Source organism: Bubalus bubalis, chromosome 7 (assembly GCF_019923935.1).
Source record: "Bubalus bubalis isolate 160015118507 breed Murrah chromosome 7, NDDB_SH_1, whole genome shotgun sequence".
Taxonomy (NCBI): Eukaryota; Metazoa; Chordata; class Mammalia; order Artiodactyla; family Bovidae; genus Bubalus; species Bubalus bubalis.
The window spans coordinates 58,948,192-58,964,668 of NC_059163.1; the positions used below are offsets into that span (position 1 = coordinate 58,948,192).

Consider the following 16,477-nt stretch of genomic DNA (forward strand, 5'->3'; position numbering starts at 1 on the left):
AAACTAACAACAAACTCAAAGATAACTATGCATATCTTATCTTTATTCAAGGTTACCTTATTATCACCTGTTATTCCTTTCTCATAATGAGCCAAAGCATTTACATAATCACCTCTGAAAAAAAAGAGAGTGAATTTTAATACACACTTAAGTATCTTGTTTACATATACAAGATTTAAAAGATAAACTGTCACTGAGTTGCTTAAGCACATGAAAGACGATACACAATGTTTATGCATGCATTCTTTGAAGTGCAGGCCATTATTTTGCTACTTTAAAAATAAGTATTAAAGTAGATTATGCTAAGAGTGTAAGGTACTAACTTTGTAGTATGCTAGGCATTTTGGGGAGCTACATTAAAATTTTGGGGTCACTTTTGTTTAATTATCTCCTTTGGGGTTCTAAGGGACTTCCCTAGTAACTCAGTTGGTAAAGAAATCTGCCTGCAATGCAGGAGAGCCGGGTTTGATCCCTGGGTAGGGAAGATCCCCTGGAGAAGGGAATGGCAACCCACTCCAGTACTCTTGCCTGGAGAATTTCTTGGACAGAGAGGATGTGGTGGGCTACAGTCCATGGGATCGCAAAGAGTTAGACACGACTGTGCGACAAACTTTCCTTTCCTCCTTTCCTTTGGGGTTCTAAAGACAATCATGAGACCATAAAAAGCAATGTTTTTTTTTTTTTCCCCAAATACACAGTATTTATAAGTGCAATATGTATTGAGAGAATATGTGTAGAAATTAAGGAAAATACTGGGGATGACAGTATTAAGGGCCCTGATTCTTATTCTGATAAAAAGTATCATGTTGTTTGTTTAGTCACTAAGACTCTGCAACCCCATGGACTGTAGCCTGCCAGGCTCCTCTGTCCATGGGATTTCCCAGGCAGGAATACTGAAGTGGGTTGCCATTCTCTTCTCCAGGGGATGTTCCTGACTCAGGGATCGAACTCTTGTCTCCTGTCTCCTGCATTGGCAGGCAGATTCTTTACCACTGAGACAGCGGGGAATATAAATGATACCACTCCCTCTTCCCATGATGGATGCTAATATGGATCTGCGTATCTAGAAGTCATATTTATTACCTCAATTCATTCTTACTGCTTGAAACAGAATGGATCAGTGATCAGTGATTGCTTAGTATCTATCTGGAAATCCATTGTCCTTTAAGAAACCATCTCCTCCAGAATCATCAGCTCTGAGAAATCAGCTTAGACCAGTCAACCTCCCTCAGCTTCACTCAATTTCCTCATCTGTTGGTTACAAGGAATTTGTGGGACAGCCCAGAGCCTCACAGTCGGCCGTGTTCCTACGTGGGGATTTCTAATGTTGCCGTGCTATGCTTAGTCGTGTCCGACTCTTTGCAATCCTATGGACTGTAGCCTTCCAGGCCCCTCTGTCCATGGGGATTTTCCAGGCAAGAATACTGGAGTGGGTTGCCATGTCCTCCTCCAGGGGATCTTCCCAACCCAGTGATTGAACCCAGGTCTCCCGCACTGCAGGCGGATTCTTTACCATCTGAGCCACCAGGGAAGCCCCAAATACTGAAGTGGGTAGCCTATCCCTCCTCCAGGACATCTTCCCGATCCAGGAATCAAACTGGGGTCTCCTGCACTGCAGGTGGATTCTTTACCAGCTGAACTACCCAGGAAGCCCAGGAATTTCCAATATTTGGACCCAATTACATCAACACAGATAGAGATGTCTCCTGATAGCTCCTTCTTCGGGAACTGAGGTTTTCCTTGAGCAAGCCCAATTAAGAGATGCTAAACTGAGACTTGGGAACTCTCACTTTATTTTTATGGTATTTTTAGTTCATGTACTTTATTTAATTATTTTGGAACTCTCGTGTGGCTCTAGCTCATGATTCTAATGTCAGACTGGAGAGCGAATCCTTCCCACAGATGTCAGATGGGTCCTTCTTTGATCTAATCAATGTGTTGGCTGTAGAATGAAACAGACGGTTGGAACTGAGCAGAGGCCCAGGGCCTTAGAATCAAAATCAGCAGCTGGTGGGACTCCTCTGGTGGTCCAGGGGCTAAGACATCACACTCTGAATGCAGGGGTCCTGGCTTCAATCCCTCCCTGGTCAGGAAACTAGATCCCACATGCCATAACTGAGAGGTCACGTGCCACAACCAGACCTGGTGCAGCCAAATAAACAAATATTTTTTAAAAATCAGCACCTGGTAGCTACCGGGGTACTGGATGGTGATAAGCTGTACCTACTTAGTTACAATTTTCACAAGAGTAAGTCTCTTGATTTGGGTGTTGGGGTGCATACCTAGATCAGGACCCAGGGGTCAGCATAGAAACAGCAGTGAAAACTATGGAAACTGGTGGCTTCACAGTCACATGTTGAGCAAAAACGGTTAAAAAACTATCAATAACATCAGACTTTCAACTGGCTCAGCTCACCTAACTGTGATGAGACAGCTTTTGAGGGTTTGCTACAAAGACTGATTCTCCTGAAAGGAGGAACAGTGGAAGTTTTCTGGATAGTTCCAGAGCTTCCTCAAGTGCTTGTGCTCTGACAGGGGAGGGTGGGTCATCTCCCAGTGCAGTGACCCTCTTCTCTTTACTCTCAGCCCCAGTCACTCTCAGGACAGAGATGCAGGGCCAGGGCACTGAGGCCTCCTCACCTGTGTTATGCACTAAGATTCCTATTTGTTCTTTTCAACATATTGGATTAACTTTGTAAGGGGCAGAAATGTGATAAATTTAGATTAAGATCGACTAAGAAGAAATAAAATCTCCAAAAAGCTTTTATTTGCAAAATGGGGACTTTTAAATAAGGTATCCTGGTTAGAAATGAAAGAGTACTTTTTGATGGAGTAATTTCTACAACTATTATCTGTCAATATTCTCAATGACTATAAAGTCTATATGAAAATAAAATGGAACTACATAAAAATGATTTTTAATGTTAGAACCATATTTTCTTTGTTCAAGAAGCAGTGTTTTTCCCATTTTATAATTTTTGAAAATGGAATATATCCTATAATAAATCACCCAGTTATGATGTAGTTGTCCTTGCAACTACATATACTTGCAAACTTCTATTTGTCAATAATGATTCATTGCTTGTCTCTGCAGGTATCTGCGTTAGTGACATTAACCACAGCTGAATGGGAGTTTCAAATTGGATCCGGAAATCCCTCTAAAATTACACTTTTAGGCAGGACTGAAGTAAAACTGTATAGTCTATCAATTAAGACTATTGACAGTCAAGACCGTCTGGCAATTAAGAACCAGAGAAGGCAATGGCACCCCACTCCAGGACTCTTGCCTGGAAAATCCCTTGTGGGCTGCAGTCCATGGGGTTGCTAAGAGTCGGATACGACTGAGCGACTTCATTTTCACTTTTCACTTTCATGCATTGGAGAAGGAAATGGCAACCCACTCCAGTGTTCTTGCCTGGAGAATTCTAGGGATGGGGGAGCCTGGGGGGCTGCCCTCTATGGGGTTGCACAGAATTAGACACGACTGAAGTGACTTAGCAGCAGCAGCAGCAGCAATTAAGAACACTAGAAATTTCTAAATCTCTCAGAACAGATTATGGCATTTTCAAAGGTAGGCAAGATCTGTGAAGCATATTCATCATGCATCAGCAGGGCTTATTACTCAAGCACTGCAGCTTCACCTTGAAAAGCTTCTGGCTTGATTTGCAACATGAACTGATGAATTTTTATCCACGTTCAATTCAATTTTAAAAAGCAGAAGTACAAGTTGAAGCAAAGAGAATTGTGGAACAAAGCCTGGTATCTTTCACCATGCCTTGAATTCACACTGCAAATCCTCAAAGTGTTCAAAGTGGTCAAGGTCATGATCGTAGATTAAGAAAAGCAGAGTCACCTTGACACTATGTGTAACTGTTGTTGGCCAAATGTGTTTCAAAACAATATTTCTCAATTCAAAACAATTCTAAATATGGAAAAGGCTTAGACCCAAACTGAGATTTTGATGCTGAAAGGGAGTGGATAGATACATGGATAAGACATCATTAGTTAGAATAAAACATTTTTGGATGTATAATTAATATGGGTTTTTTTCCACCTAAGAAGCCACTATTAAATCCATGTATTTAATTATTAAATCAATGGCCTTATAATGGATAGGAGTTTAGAACTGAAGATATTCAATAATTAGTTACTGACTGAAACATATAAAGACGAGGACTTACGTGAATTCAAGCTGAATAGCATATTCTTTTGATATAAACGGTATTTGGTCTGGGGCTAATCGTTTTGCCAATTGTAGAGCGCTGTCCCAGTGCTGCAGATCCCTTCTCATCTATTAGAAAGAGAAAGATATGAATTTCAAATAGCAAATTATTCTGCACAGTTACCATACAGTGCTGGTTTTACACTCCCCATGGCTCAGTGGACCACTGCCAACGCAGGGGACGTGGGTTTGGTCCGGGAAGATCCTAAGTGGCGAACCACCACTACTGAGCCTGTGCATTCCAGGGCCGTGGCTATTACAAGGGTCCCTGGCCCTCCAAAACTCAATCCTAAACAAAATCTTATTCTCTGTAGTATTTAATTTGTCTCAATAGGAAAAAATTACATTGAATTAAAATTAATTCAATCAACTAAATTAAAACTAGTATTTCTTCTTAGAGGGGAGATAATAAAGAAAAAGTTGAGAAATACTTTACTATAGGAATTGATCTTATTTTCTGAGAAAATCTGAACCTGTATCATAAGATGAATAGTAGCAAACACAAATAAAATGTGAATATGTCTTTCTCCCTGGCTCCTGAGGTCTTTTATCTGTGTCTGGTACACAATTCCACAATTCCAAAATTGTATGTAATTATTTTATATTGTTAGGTTAATCATGTTCCCATTATGGCTTGAAATTGTAATTATCTTTTATTTTTTGTCTGGCTATAGATTGTGAAAACTGATAAACATCTTTTTACTATTGTGATTTTGTAACTATTACTTAATACCACTGTATTATGATTGGTCAACAGAAAAATTACAGAATTCTTTATCACCAAAGCTACCATTTAATAGAAAAACCTGTAATCACTTTTTAAAATTCATATGCATATCAGAATTATCTTGGAATTTTTTTTGAAAAATACAAGTACAAATGCCCAGGTATTGCTTTTTTTTTTTTTTGCTAAAGCTCCCGTTTCTAATGAACAGCCATGTTATGGGAGAATGGCATTGAAACATGTAATATCATATGTGAAACAAATGACCAGTCCAGGTTTGATGCATGATACAGGGTGCTCGGGGCTGGTGCACCGGGATGACCCAGAGGGATGGGATGGGGAGGGAGGTGGGAGAAGGGTTCAGGATGGGGAACACATGCACACTCAGGGTGGATTCAAGTCAATGTATGGCAATACCAATAAAATAGTGTAAAGTAAAATAAATAAATACATTAATTAAAAATAAATAAATACACCTGGAATATACGAGGATCTTTCATTTTTATCTAGTTTGTTTCATTTTTTTCTATTTCATATTCAGTGCTCCCATTTCATTTTGTTTATGTTTTCCAATTTTCCATCTTTTCTTTTCTGGATGTTCTTTCTCAAGTGTTTATCAAGCATAGTAGAAAAGCTTTTGTAAACATATATATATATTTTTAAAAACTTATGAATTTTTGTCTAACTAAAAAATTAATGACATTTTGATTCCACTTGTTTTTCTTAGTATGAATAGAATGCTAGATTTCCAAATTAAAAAAACAGATATGCAACAAGCAACAAAGGTTTACTGTATAGCACAGGGAACAGAATGATGTAATAACCTATACTGGAAAATAATTTCAGAAATAACGTGTATATGTATAACTGAATCACACACACAAAAAAGAATTCTACTTTTTGAAATCGCCAGTTTTTCTAAATGTCCTATGGACATCTAATAACATATGAGATACAAAATTTTAAATATATTTGTGTAGGATATGATTAGGGCTTCCCAGGTGGCACTAGCGGTAAAGAACCCACCTGCCAATGCAGGAGATATAAGAGATGTGGGTTCAACCCCTGGGTCTGGAAGATCCCCTGCAGGAGGGCATGACAACCCACTCCAGTATTCTTGCCTGGAGAATCCCATGGACAGAGGAGCCTGGCAGGTGCAGTCCAGTGGGTCACAAAGAGATGGACATGACTGAAGTGACTTAGCACACAAGCACACAGGATATGATTAACATAAATTAATTAAATATAAATCTATTATATTTAAATTATTAATGACATCATTCAAGATGCTCCTATTCTTTTTTCTGCACTTGATAAAATAGTCTCAGAGAAATGTTAATATGTCTCATTATGATTATATATTGCTTCTTTTCCCTTTTATTTCTTCTGATTTTTGCTCTATGTCTTTTGTTTCTTTGTTAAGTGTCTAATGGTTTATGATATCTATCTTCTTTGTGAATTGTTCCTTTTATCATTAAAATATTCATCTTTGTTTCATTTAAAATAAATAATAAAAAACCATTAAAGAGTAAACCATTAATCTTCTGGAGTTCATTCCTCACTTTATTCACCCTTTGTACAGAATTAACAATGGCTAACATTTTGCAAGTGGTATTTTCTACTCTAAGACATTAGCCTATTTACTTTCCACAACTAGGCCTTTTGTAATGAGCTGTTCCTGTGCCCATTTTAGGGATCCAGAACTGAGGCAAAGGGAGGCTAGTTTTGCACGCACAGTCTCACTGTTAGTGTGTGGCAGGGCTGAGCAGTAGGACTCTGCCTCCAACGTTTTTACTTAGCTAACCTGTCAGCCTTCAAAGTGAGGTTAAAGGAACAATGGGGTGCAGTCACCACTTCCCATTGTGAAGCCATCAGCTTAAATCCTTTATGAAGCCAGGAGCATGTGACAAGTGTCCACAGCTAACGCGGAAGAGCAAGGATGACATCTCTGCCCTCACTCAGGGAAGCCCTGTTCCTACTCCAGCACATACCAATCCAAGATCTGAAAATTTCTCAGGGTGTCCCCAGTCATCTCAAATAATATTGTGAGTGCATGCGTGCTAGGTCGCTTCAGTCACGTCTGACTCTTTGCAAGCCCATGGACTTGCAAAGTAGCCCGCCAGGCTCCTTTGTCCATGGGCTTCTCCATGCATGAATACTGGAGTGGGTTGCCACTTCCTACTCCAGGGGATCTTCCTGACCCAAGGATTGGGTCACATCTCTTTCATCTGCTGTATTGGCGGGCGGGTTGTTTACCACTAGTGCCACCTGGGAAGCCAATAACACTGGGACATCATCTAATTTTTTTCTTAACATTCAGTTCACTTAAAATTTAAAAATGAAATTTGCTGTGGCCAAAACTTCTAAAACTAAAGAGATACAGATGTATAAAACAGTCTTTTGGACTCTGTGGGAGAGGGAGAGGGTGGAATGATTTGGGAGAATGGCATTGAAACATGTATAATATCATATAAGAAACGAATCACCAGTCCAGGTTCGATGCAGGATACAGAATGCTTGGGGCTGGTGCACTGGGATGACCCAGAGGGCTGGTACGGGGAGGGAGGTGGGAGGGAGTGTTCAGGATGGAGAGCACGTGTACACCCGTGGCGGATTCATGTTGATATATGGCAAAACCTACAATATTGTAAAGTAATTAACCTCCAATTAAAATAAATAAATTTAAATTAAAAAAAATGAAATTTGCTATAGAACAATTTGAAAAAGAGAAGTCGTGAAATCAGTAGCAAATATGCTTTCTGTATGTGGCTGTGGAAATGTTGGCTGAGGTGGAACAATGTTAGTGATGAAAGCCACCATCTGTGTCTTTACAGTCAATCTGGCACCGTTCCCAAAGATCTACTCTCATTTTACGTCTTTACGGCAACCCTATGGGCTAGATATTATTATCCCTCCTTTAAATGGGATCTAGGGCACTGAGACATGGAATAACTTGTCCAAGGGCACGAAGAGGTGGGATTTGAAACCAGTCACGTCCAACTCTGAAGTCCACGTTCTTAACTGCTCTTCTACACAGCCACAGTTCTCTCCTACCTGTGAGGCCCTAGGTCCTGCATTCTGTTCTGGTCCTTCCCTTGTAATGCTCACCTCTGGGAAACTGGTGATGATAAACAAGCCTTAGCCTCCCCCTCTTCACACACAAGAGAACGTCACACAGTAAATGATAAATATGCCTCAGGTTTCCCATTTGGAAAATAGAGAAAATAATAGTATTATCTCACAGGATTGTTGTGAAGGTTGAATGAATTAAAATATTTATGTCAACTCTTAGAAAAGTACCTGGTACACGTAAGTGCTCAATAAATGATGGCTGTTTTCACTTGTATGTGTTTTTGTAAGTTACAGAATCTGTTCTCTTTGGATACACTCTGACTCTAAATTAATGGGTAATGTAACAATACCATGCCTTTTACTGCTCCATAGAATGCAGAGTGAAAATACTTCTAAGGTTAATGAATACTCAAGGGTTCTTGAAGCTGAAGTCTGAGTTCAAGGAGGGGGAAGGCATGTGGTGCCTGGTGCTGAGAGATGTTAACTCTTTAAAGAGGTGAGAGCCTCTTTGCACGTTCTTTCCCTCATCTGCGGCCTTACCTCAAGGGCGGCAACAGGGCAGCTGGATGCCAGGTACAGGTCCTGAGCCAGGTTGAAGTCATTGCTGAACATGGCAAGGTGTCCTGCCAGAAGATTGTAGTCCTCTATTCCCTACAAATAAAAACAGGTTTAATGAGAAGAAACTCAAGGGTTTAATTTTTATTTAAGGACTGTGCTTAGGAAGAAGTGGTAGTATCTATCAGTTTTTGAGCTAGGTAAGACTAACTGCAGAAATTTAAATGGTTGACTCAGTATCATTTAAATGCGAATCTGATAATTCCCATAAGATGCTATTTACCTTTATTTGTTCCAAGGACATCACCATGCCAACGTTTCCAATAGTGCGATAAACACGGATTGCAAACTCCACTTCCATGTGGTGTAGACAGGCTCTGGCCAGTTCATTCCAGGCAGCCTGGTCATTGAGAATCTTGCACAGTTCCCAGGCATCAGGAAACCTGTCATTTGAACATATAAGCATAATCAAAGAGCTCTATTTGTTTCCCACTAGGCAGCTTTTAGACTGTATGTAATTTAATGTTATGCCTTAGATAAATTTTGCAAAAATACTTTTCAATCTTTAATCATTTCCAAGTTATAAAAGAACTACATAGACTTTTTTTCCTTTTTTGTATAGATGTTTTTTCCTGAATTTATTGAATTAATCTGAGTCGACGTTGTGTAACCACCCTCCCTCATCAGTAACTAATTCTACTCACTTATTTTTTGGTTTACTTGACACACATATGAAAATTATTTCTGCTGTCATATAAGTCTAATAACATTAATATTCTATTCCTATAAGCTGGAAAATTTAAAATAGGTCAGCCACTATGGCCTGCAGCTTCCTGCTTTGGGAAATAAAGTGAGTGGAAGACAGCCACTAGCCCGCCTACCCTTTATGAGCTGTCTGGGCTCTTCTCATTCAGACAACCAACCTGGGTAGTTGTGATGGACCCTATGGCCCTTAAAGCCTGAAATACCATTTTGACCATAACAGAAAAAGCTTGCTGACTTCTGGTTTAAAACTTAACCACAAATGTCAATGAGACTTTTGTGGGACTCCTATATTAATGAATATGTCACCCTCCCCATCTAGTCATCAATCCAGTTTCCACCCAACACACACTCACTGAGCACTGTTATGTGCTTGGAACCAAGATGTAAGGATCAAATGCAGTCACTGTCCTTAGGTGGTCACACTTGGGGAAGGCAGAAGAGACACGTGAGCAAACAGAGGACTATGACACAGGATGACAGAGGTACCAGAGTGCCTACAATATGTGCATCTTTGTGCTTAGTGCTTTGCATACATTATCTCACTGGATCACCCTAACAACCTATTCCCTATGTATTATTATTATTTCTCCTTTATAAAGGAGGAAAGTGAGGCTTTGCAGTCTTAAAAGACCAGCCTAGTGGTAAGAGACAATGTGCTCTAAACCACTCTGCACACCAGATCCTGGCTCTGAGGCAACACATGAGAAAGGCCTCAATCTGTACTGCCAGTGATCAGGGGCTTTGGGGAAGGCTTCCTGGAGGAGAGGGCTCTGCTGAATGGTGGAGAATGAGGCATTACTACCTACACAGACAGGGAAGGGCAGTCTAAGATGCGAAAGCAGCACATGCCAAGGCAGGAAATCATGAAAAATTATTGAATTCAAGCAGTCAGTGGACAGAGAGCAGTGGAGGAGTCGGGGCAGGTGAGGCTGGTATTAAATCAGCAAGAGCTGTGTGTGTCAGGCTGAGGTCCCTGAGAAATAAGGGTTTCTTCCTAAAGGCAATGGGAAGTCACTGAGGATCAGACTCACATTTTCCAAAGTGTACGGAGAATAGATTGTCTTGAGGCTACCTGGAGAGAGAGCCGACAGAAGTCGCTCTGCTACACATTACACCATTGGAAGGCCTGAGTTAAGGTGGAGGAATAGTGGAGGAGAAAAAGACCTGGGTGTGTGTGGGTGTGTATGCGTATGTGGGGGTGTGTATACATGTGTGTCGGTGTGCGCTGTAGGGCATGTGCACAATGTGATTTGGGCAGGGGGAGAAAAGGAGGCTGGGAAAGATGATGATGCGAGTTTGAGGAACTCGTGGACTCCCAGCTACACAGGACTGGGAGGTACTGGTGATACAGATTTAAGTCAAGGATGCATATTCTGGAGTTAATCTCATATATAAGGTATTGAAACCACCTTTGAGGAGATTCATTCTGGAAGAATAATTAGAGTGAGAAGATAAGAAAGGAGCCCAAGGGATCCTGAGGAAGAGCAACATTTACCAAAGGAATTCACAGTCACCCTAAGAGGTGAGAGGAAAAAGCAGGGGTAGCTCAGACGGTAAGGCGTCCGCCTACAATGCAGGAGACCCACGTTTGATCCCTGGGTTGGGAAGATCCCCTGGAGAAGGAAATGGCAACCCACTCCAGTACTCTTGCCTGGAGAATTCCATGGAAGGAGGAGCCTGGTGGGCTACAGCCCATGGGGTCACAAAGAGTTGGACATGACTGAGCGACTTCACTCACTTGAGGAGATTCACTCTGGAAGAATAATTAGAGTGAGAAGAGAAGAAAGGAGCCCAAGGGACCCTGAGGAAGAGCAACATTTACACAAAGGAATTCACTGTGGTCCTAAGAGGTGAGAGGAAAAAGCAGGGGGAAAAAAATCTCAAGTAAGATAAAATCTAACTTTGTTATAATGAAATTAAGGGAGTGTTGAAATAATTACATTTATTAGAATTTCACAATAACTGTGCTATTTGGGAGATTAGAAACTTTTTGTTCTGATAGGCTTTTCCCATAGTACAAAAGCCCTTCCTTTAGAATTTACTTATATTCTCAAATCGATCATATCTGAGCCTCATGATAATCCTGTGAAGTAAATGAGGTAAATACTATTATCTCCATCTTTTTTTTTTGGTCATGCTGTGTGGCATGTGCGATCTTAGTTCCCCAACCAGTGATCGAACCTGTGCTCCCTGCATTGGAAGAGTATAGTCTTATTAATCACTGGATGGCCAGGGAATTCCTTTCCATCTATTTTCACAAGATTTGACCTTTAAAATCACAAAAGGAAATGAGAAGCTCCACAAGAAATGTTTAAGCCATACCTTTTCAGCATTAAAGTCTGTGTCAGCACCTGCCTCAGTTCATGAGGCCCCAAGTCTTTTAAAGTGTCAAGGAAGCGGTGAGTGCTTAGGTAGATGTTGTTTATTTTTCCACTCTGGGTCTGGCAGGTCAACTCTCCATTATATAACAGCAAAGGTTTATGAGAGAAAGGAACTTTGGTGCCACCAGCCAGAATGACCTTGGATCCTATATTATAAAACAGACACCTTAATGTTAAAAGCTAATACTCAGCAGACACATTAAAAAAAGAATGTTTTAATTTTAGTGCAATGGAAATGTAATTCCCAACAAACATACAAAAAAGTGATTAAGTACCTTGGATAGTGTCCTTGTGAAAGACATACGTGTACACCTTATCGTCATCGTAGGCAATAAATACACCTTTATCCATTGGCCAGTTTTCCCAAAGAACACCTTTAATGGTTGGTGAAAAGTCTGGAATCTCATAGGTAGCATCATTAACCTAAAAATTGAGGATTTACAGATTTTACCCAAGTCTGCACTTAAACCATTATCATTTGCCTTGGTAGGATGGAGCTTGTCTGCAGCCTTAGCTGGCAAAGCTTACCAACTCATATTCAACTTGCCAACATCCTAAGATAAATGAAGAAAAGTTTCTTTTCCCCTTTCTATAATGAGCATAGCTTGAAAAAAACTGTAATTACATGTAAAATCAAGGGTTTTATCTAAAATTTGGTGAATTTGCCAGAAAAACTACAAGTCTGGACACAAAACTTCAGGTTAAGAAAAAAAGTTGAAGTTGCTCAAAATGATAACAGAAATATTAACTATGAACACACTTGTGCTTAGAGAATTTCCAATAATATTGGGTATAGAAATGCTCCAACTAGAGAAGAAACAAAATAATTCATACATGATTTGAGATCTAAATAAATTCCACTTGGTACATTTTATTTAAAAACATGCATTCCAACAATGTATTCCAACAAACTGTAATTACAGTAATATAAACTATTTAAAAAAATCAACCCATATATCCCTATAAACTCAGGCAGATAGGCTTACATATATATCCTGAAAGGAAATCTCTACAAGATTTAATTTCCTTATTAAGTAGGGGGAACTCAAGGTCATCTTTACATTCAGGTCGTTTTTTCTCATTTACTTTGTAACTGAGAAATGGGTTGGAAAGAACTATTAGGAATTTTGAATAAATAATCCAGGCACTTCTGTGGAAACCTATTACATATTTGTCAAAGAAAGAAAAGAAAAGAAATAAAGAGAAGAGAAAAAGAAAAAGGGAGGAAGGAAGTTTTACTATCTAGGAGGGTATATCGTGAGTGAGAGCTATCTTCAGGGAATGTGTCCTCACTGTGGTAAAGCTAAGACACCTGGGAACAGTCACTAAGGTTCAGTCCAAGCGCAGCTGTAGGCTGTGTCAACTATGAACAAAAATATACTAACTGGATATCCAAATAAAAAAAAAATCCAAGTATAGTAAGTGAGATAAAACCACACTATTTCCTTTTTTCTAAATTTAGCCTTGTAAAAATTAACAATGTTTAAAAATAGGAGTAACTAAATCCAAAAATCTTCATCAACCCTGACTATTCATTGGAAGGACTGATGCTGACGCTCCAATACTTTGGCCACCTGATGTGAAGAACTGACTCATTGGAAAACACCCTGATGCTGGGAAAGAGTGGAGGCAGGAGCAGAAGAGAGTGACAGAGGATGAGATGGTTGGATGGCATTACCAACTCAAAGACATGACTTTGAGCAAACTCCTCCAAGATAAAAACTTCCTTTATCTTGGACATGAGATAGGCAAGGACTTGGAAGCCTGGTATGCTGCAATCCATGGGATGGCAAAGAATCAGACACAACTGAATGACTGACAACAATAAAAAAAAGTCTAAAAATGGATTCATCTGTTTTTAAATCACCTAATTAAAAAAAAAATATTTCCTCTGTGTTCAGGATCTTTAAGAAAAGAGGAAAATCAACTGAGGTGGGCAGAAAGGACAGGGAACAGTCCTTGCTCTCTGAAGCTATTGCATTTCCAGAGAGAAAATTCATATGTTACCTGAAGATACACTGTAATACTGTGCCATAAATAATGTTAAAATGATGCAGAATAAGAACTATTTTTTCCATTAAAAAGCTAAGATATTTTAACACTTAAAAATTACAAAATAATGTAAAAATTTTCTAGATGAAAACAGTCATGAAAACAAATCACAAATATACCACAAACATAATAACAAAGTACTATAATTCTCGGCACTGTTTTAGAGAAAGTGATCTTATATATGAAATATATTTTAAAAACACTTTTTTCTTCATATGTTGCCATTTAAAAGAATAACTATTTGAAAAATTTTCTAGACTTACTGGACAGTAGACATATCCATCACTTTTTTCATCAATGAAAACTAATCTGGTCCCATTTGGGTCAGGAAAAATCTTTTTCACACTGACGGGATGTCGATAATCATTAACAAACTGCCAGTCTTCAATGTAGAAATACTGAATGACACCAGTCTAAAAAAATCCAGTCACAGAAATGAAAGGCTGTCAAGAAAATACTGAGTTTTCAGCATTTATGTTAAGCATATTTCCTAATTTGAAAAAAATAAGTCATATTTTTGATCAAGAGTCTAAAAATATTTGCTATATAAGCAAAGTACAGATCCAAGAAAGTAAGTTAAATGAGTATGTACATCTAACTCAACAGTCTATTATCAGTTCTAATATCCTTAGTCATATTAAAGCTTAATTGATTTTCAGATTTCCCACTTGTAAGAAATACTCTTATTGGTTAAGAGTAACTTTCAAGTCATATTATTTTAAATATTTTTGCTGTTAATAAATTAGAAAATTAAGTTTAAATAAACAAAAACCCACAAGATACAGTCACAGTTCTCTAATAACAATGAACACGTAGACATCAAAATTTAAAAATATACCATTTACAATCACTCAAAAAAATTAAATACTTAGGTGTAAATTTAACAAAGCATGCATAGGACTTGTGTGTTGAAAACTAAAAATCACTAATGAAAGAATGCAAGAATATCTAAATAAATGGAGAGGCATACTGTGTTCATGGATTGGTATCAGAATAAAGATGTTATTTCTCCTGAACTGATATACAAGATTTTTTTGTAGATACAGACAAGATTATTCTAAAATTTATATGGCCCTGCAAAGGAACTAGAATAGGTAAAACAGTTGTGAAAAAAAATGGGAAAATCAGTCGGTTAATTTTTTTTTTATAGCTACAGCAATCATTGTGTAGTACTGGTGGAGGGACAGACACACAGACCATTGGAATAGACCGGAAAAGCCAGATTGTTATCAAGGATTAAGGATAAGGCAGAGGCAAGAAGAAAGTGGGTGTGGAGATAAATGCAACATGAAGGGTCCTGGTGCTGACAGAATTGCTCTGTATCTTGCCTGTTAATGTCAATACCCTGGTTGTGATACGTAATATAATGTTACCATTGGGGGAAACTAGGAAAAGGATTTATAGGATCTCTCTGTATTGTTTCTTATACCTGCATGTGAGTCTACGATGATCCCAAAATAGAAAGTTTAATTAAAATAAAAACACATGTTAACATCTTACATTTCTATTCAGGCCAAGATGGCATGACTGGACTTGACTTGCCCACCCAAAAGAACCAAAAATAACAGACAAAAGACATGAAAAATGATTTTCAAGATACTGGAATAAGGCAACACAGGATAATGGTCTCTTGGAGATGGGAAACAAGATAAGTCCTGTGATTGCTCCAGTTTTTGCCTTGGGAGAGCCTTCAAGCCATGGCAAAGCGAGGGAACATGCAGGTGGAGCACGACTCCCTGAGTTGAGGAGATAGAGCTGAGGATTCAGTGGGGCAGAAGGGAGTTGGCTAGACTTGCTGCGTATAATACCAGAGAGGAGAGAGATGCACTGGGAGAGAGCACTGAAGATCTTCAGAGGGTCCATCTTGAGTCTTCAGCATAGATCACTGCACACTTATGAGAAAATTGTCAAAGCCAGGGAGAAGAACCATCCAAAGGCATTAGAGGAAACAGTGACTGGCACTCACACAGAACTGGGAACAGTGACTGTTTCCAATTGGCAGATTAGAAAACGTAATTCACAGGATATTGAACAGAGTACTCAGGCAGATCTTGCCTCAAAAGTGGGAAATAATTAGGTGTAGACTAAGCAATGTTTCAGGCTTCCCTGATGGCTCAGTGGTAAAGAAGCTGCCTGCCCATGCAGGAGACACAGGAGACGGGGGTTCAGTCCCTGGGTCGGGAAGATCCCCTGGAGAAGGAAACAGCAGTCCACTCCAGTATTTTTGCCTGAGAAATCCCATGGACAGAGGAGCCTGGGGGCTATAGTCCATGGGGTTGCAAAAGGGTTGGAGACAACTTAGCAACTAAACAACAAAACGAAAGTAGTGTTCCACATCTGCCTAACAAATCACAAAAGCCAAGACTCAAAAGGATCAGACTGTTTCCAAGCAAATTACCTGCATTCCGGGAACAAAGCTCCAAGTATCTTTAGGAATACAAAACATCCAGCACCCCCAAAGGAAAAAGTACCATGTATGCAAAGAAGTAGGAAAAAACATAACCCATATTAAGGACAATAATTAATCAAAACTGACCCAGAACTGACCCAGATATTAGAATTAGCAAATAAGGTAACTAAAACAGTTAATATAATGGTATGGCATATGTTTAAATAGATAAATGGAAGATACAAAAACAGATTCTAATATATCTTCTGCAAATGAACTATGGTATCTGAAATGAAAAGTACAGTGGATGAAGCTAC

The 16,477-nt window shown here is 39.1% G+C and overlaps 1 protein-coding gene across 3 annotated transcripts in view; it reads right to left on the reverse strand.

Annotated features, from left to right (window-relative positions):
- Positions 1 to 16,477, reverse strand: part of WDR19 (WD repeat domain 19) — an 81,045-nt gene that overhangs the window by 34,424 nt on the left and 30,144 nt on the right. For all 3 annotated transcript variants that reach the window (XM_006066133.4, XM_006066134.4, XM_025290152.3), the window contains 7 exons: positions 14,035 to 14,184; positions 11,995 to 12,142; positions 11,661 to 11,865; positions 8,857 to 9,016; positions 8,559 to 8,669; positions 4,182 to 4,291; positions 57 to 114 (listed from right to left, as the gene is read on the reverse strand). In XM_006066133.4, the coding sequence (XP_006066195.3) occupies positions 57 to 114; positions 4,182 to 4,291; positions 8,559 to 8,669; positions 8,857 to 9,016; positions 11,661 to 11,865; positions 11,995 to 12,142; positions 14,035 to 14,184 (942 nt within the window). The remainder of the gene's footprint in view (positions 1 to 56; positions 115 to 4,181; positions 4,292 to 8,558; positions 8,670 to 8,856; positions 9,017 to 11,660; positions 11,866 to 11,994; positions 12,143 to 14,034; positions 14,185 to 16,477) is intronic.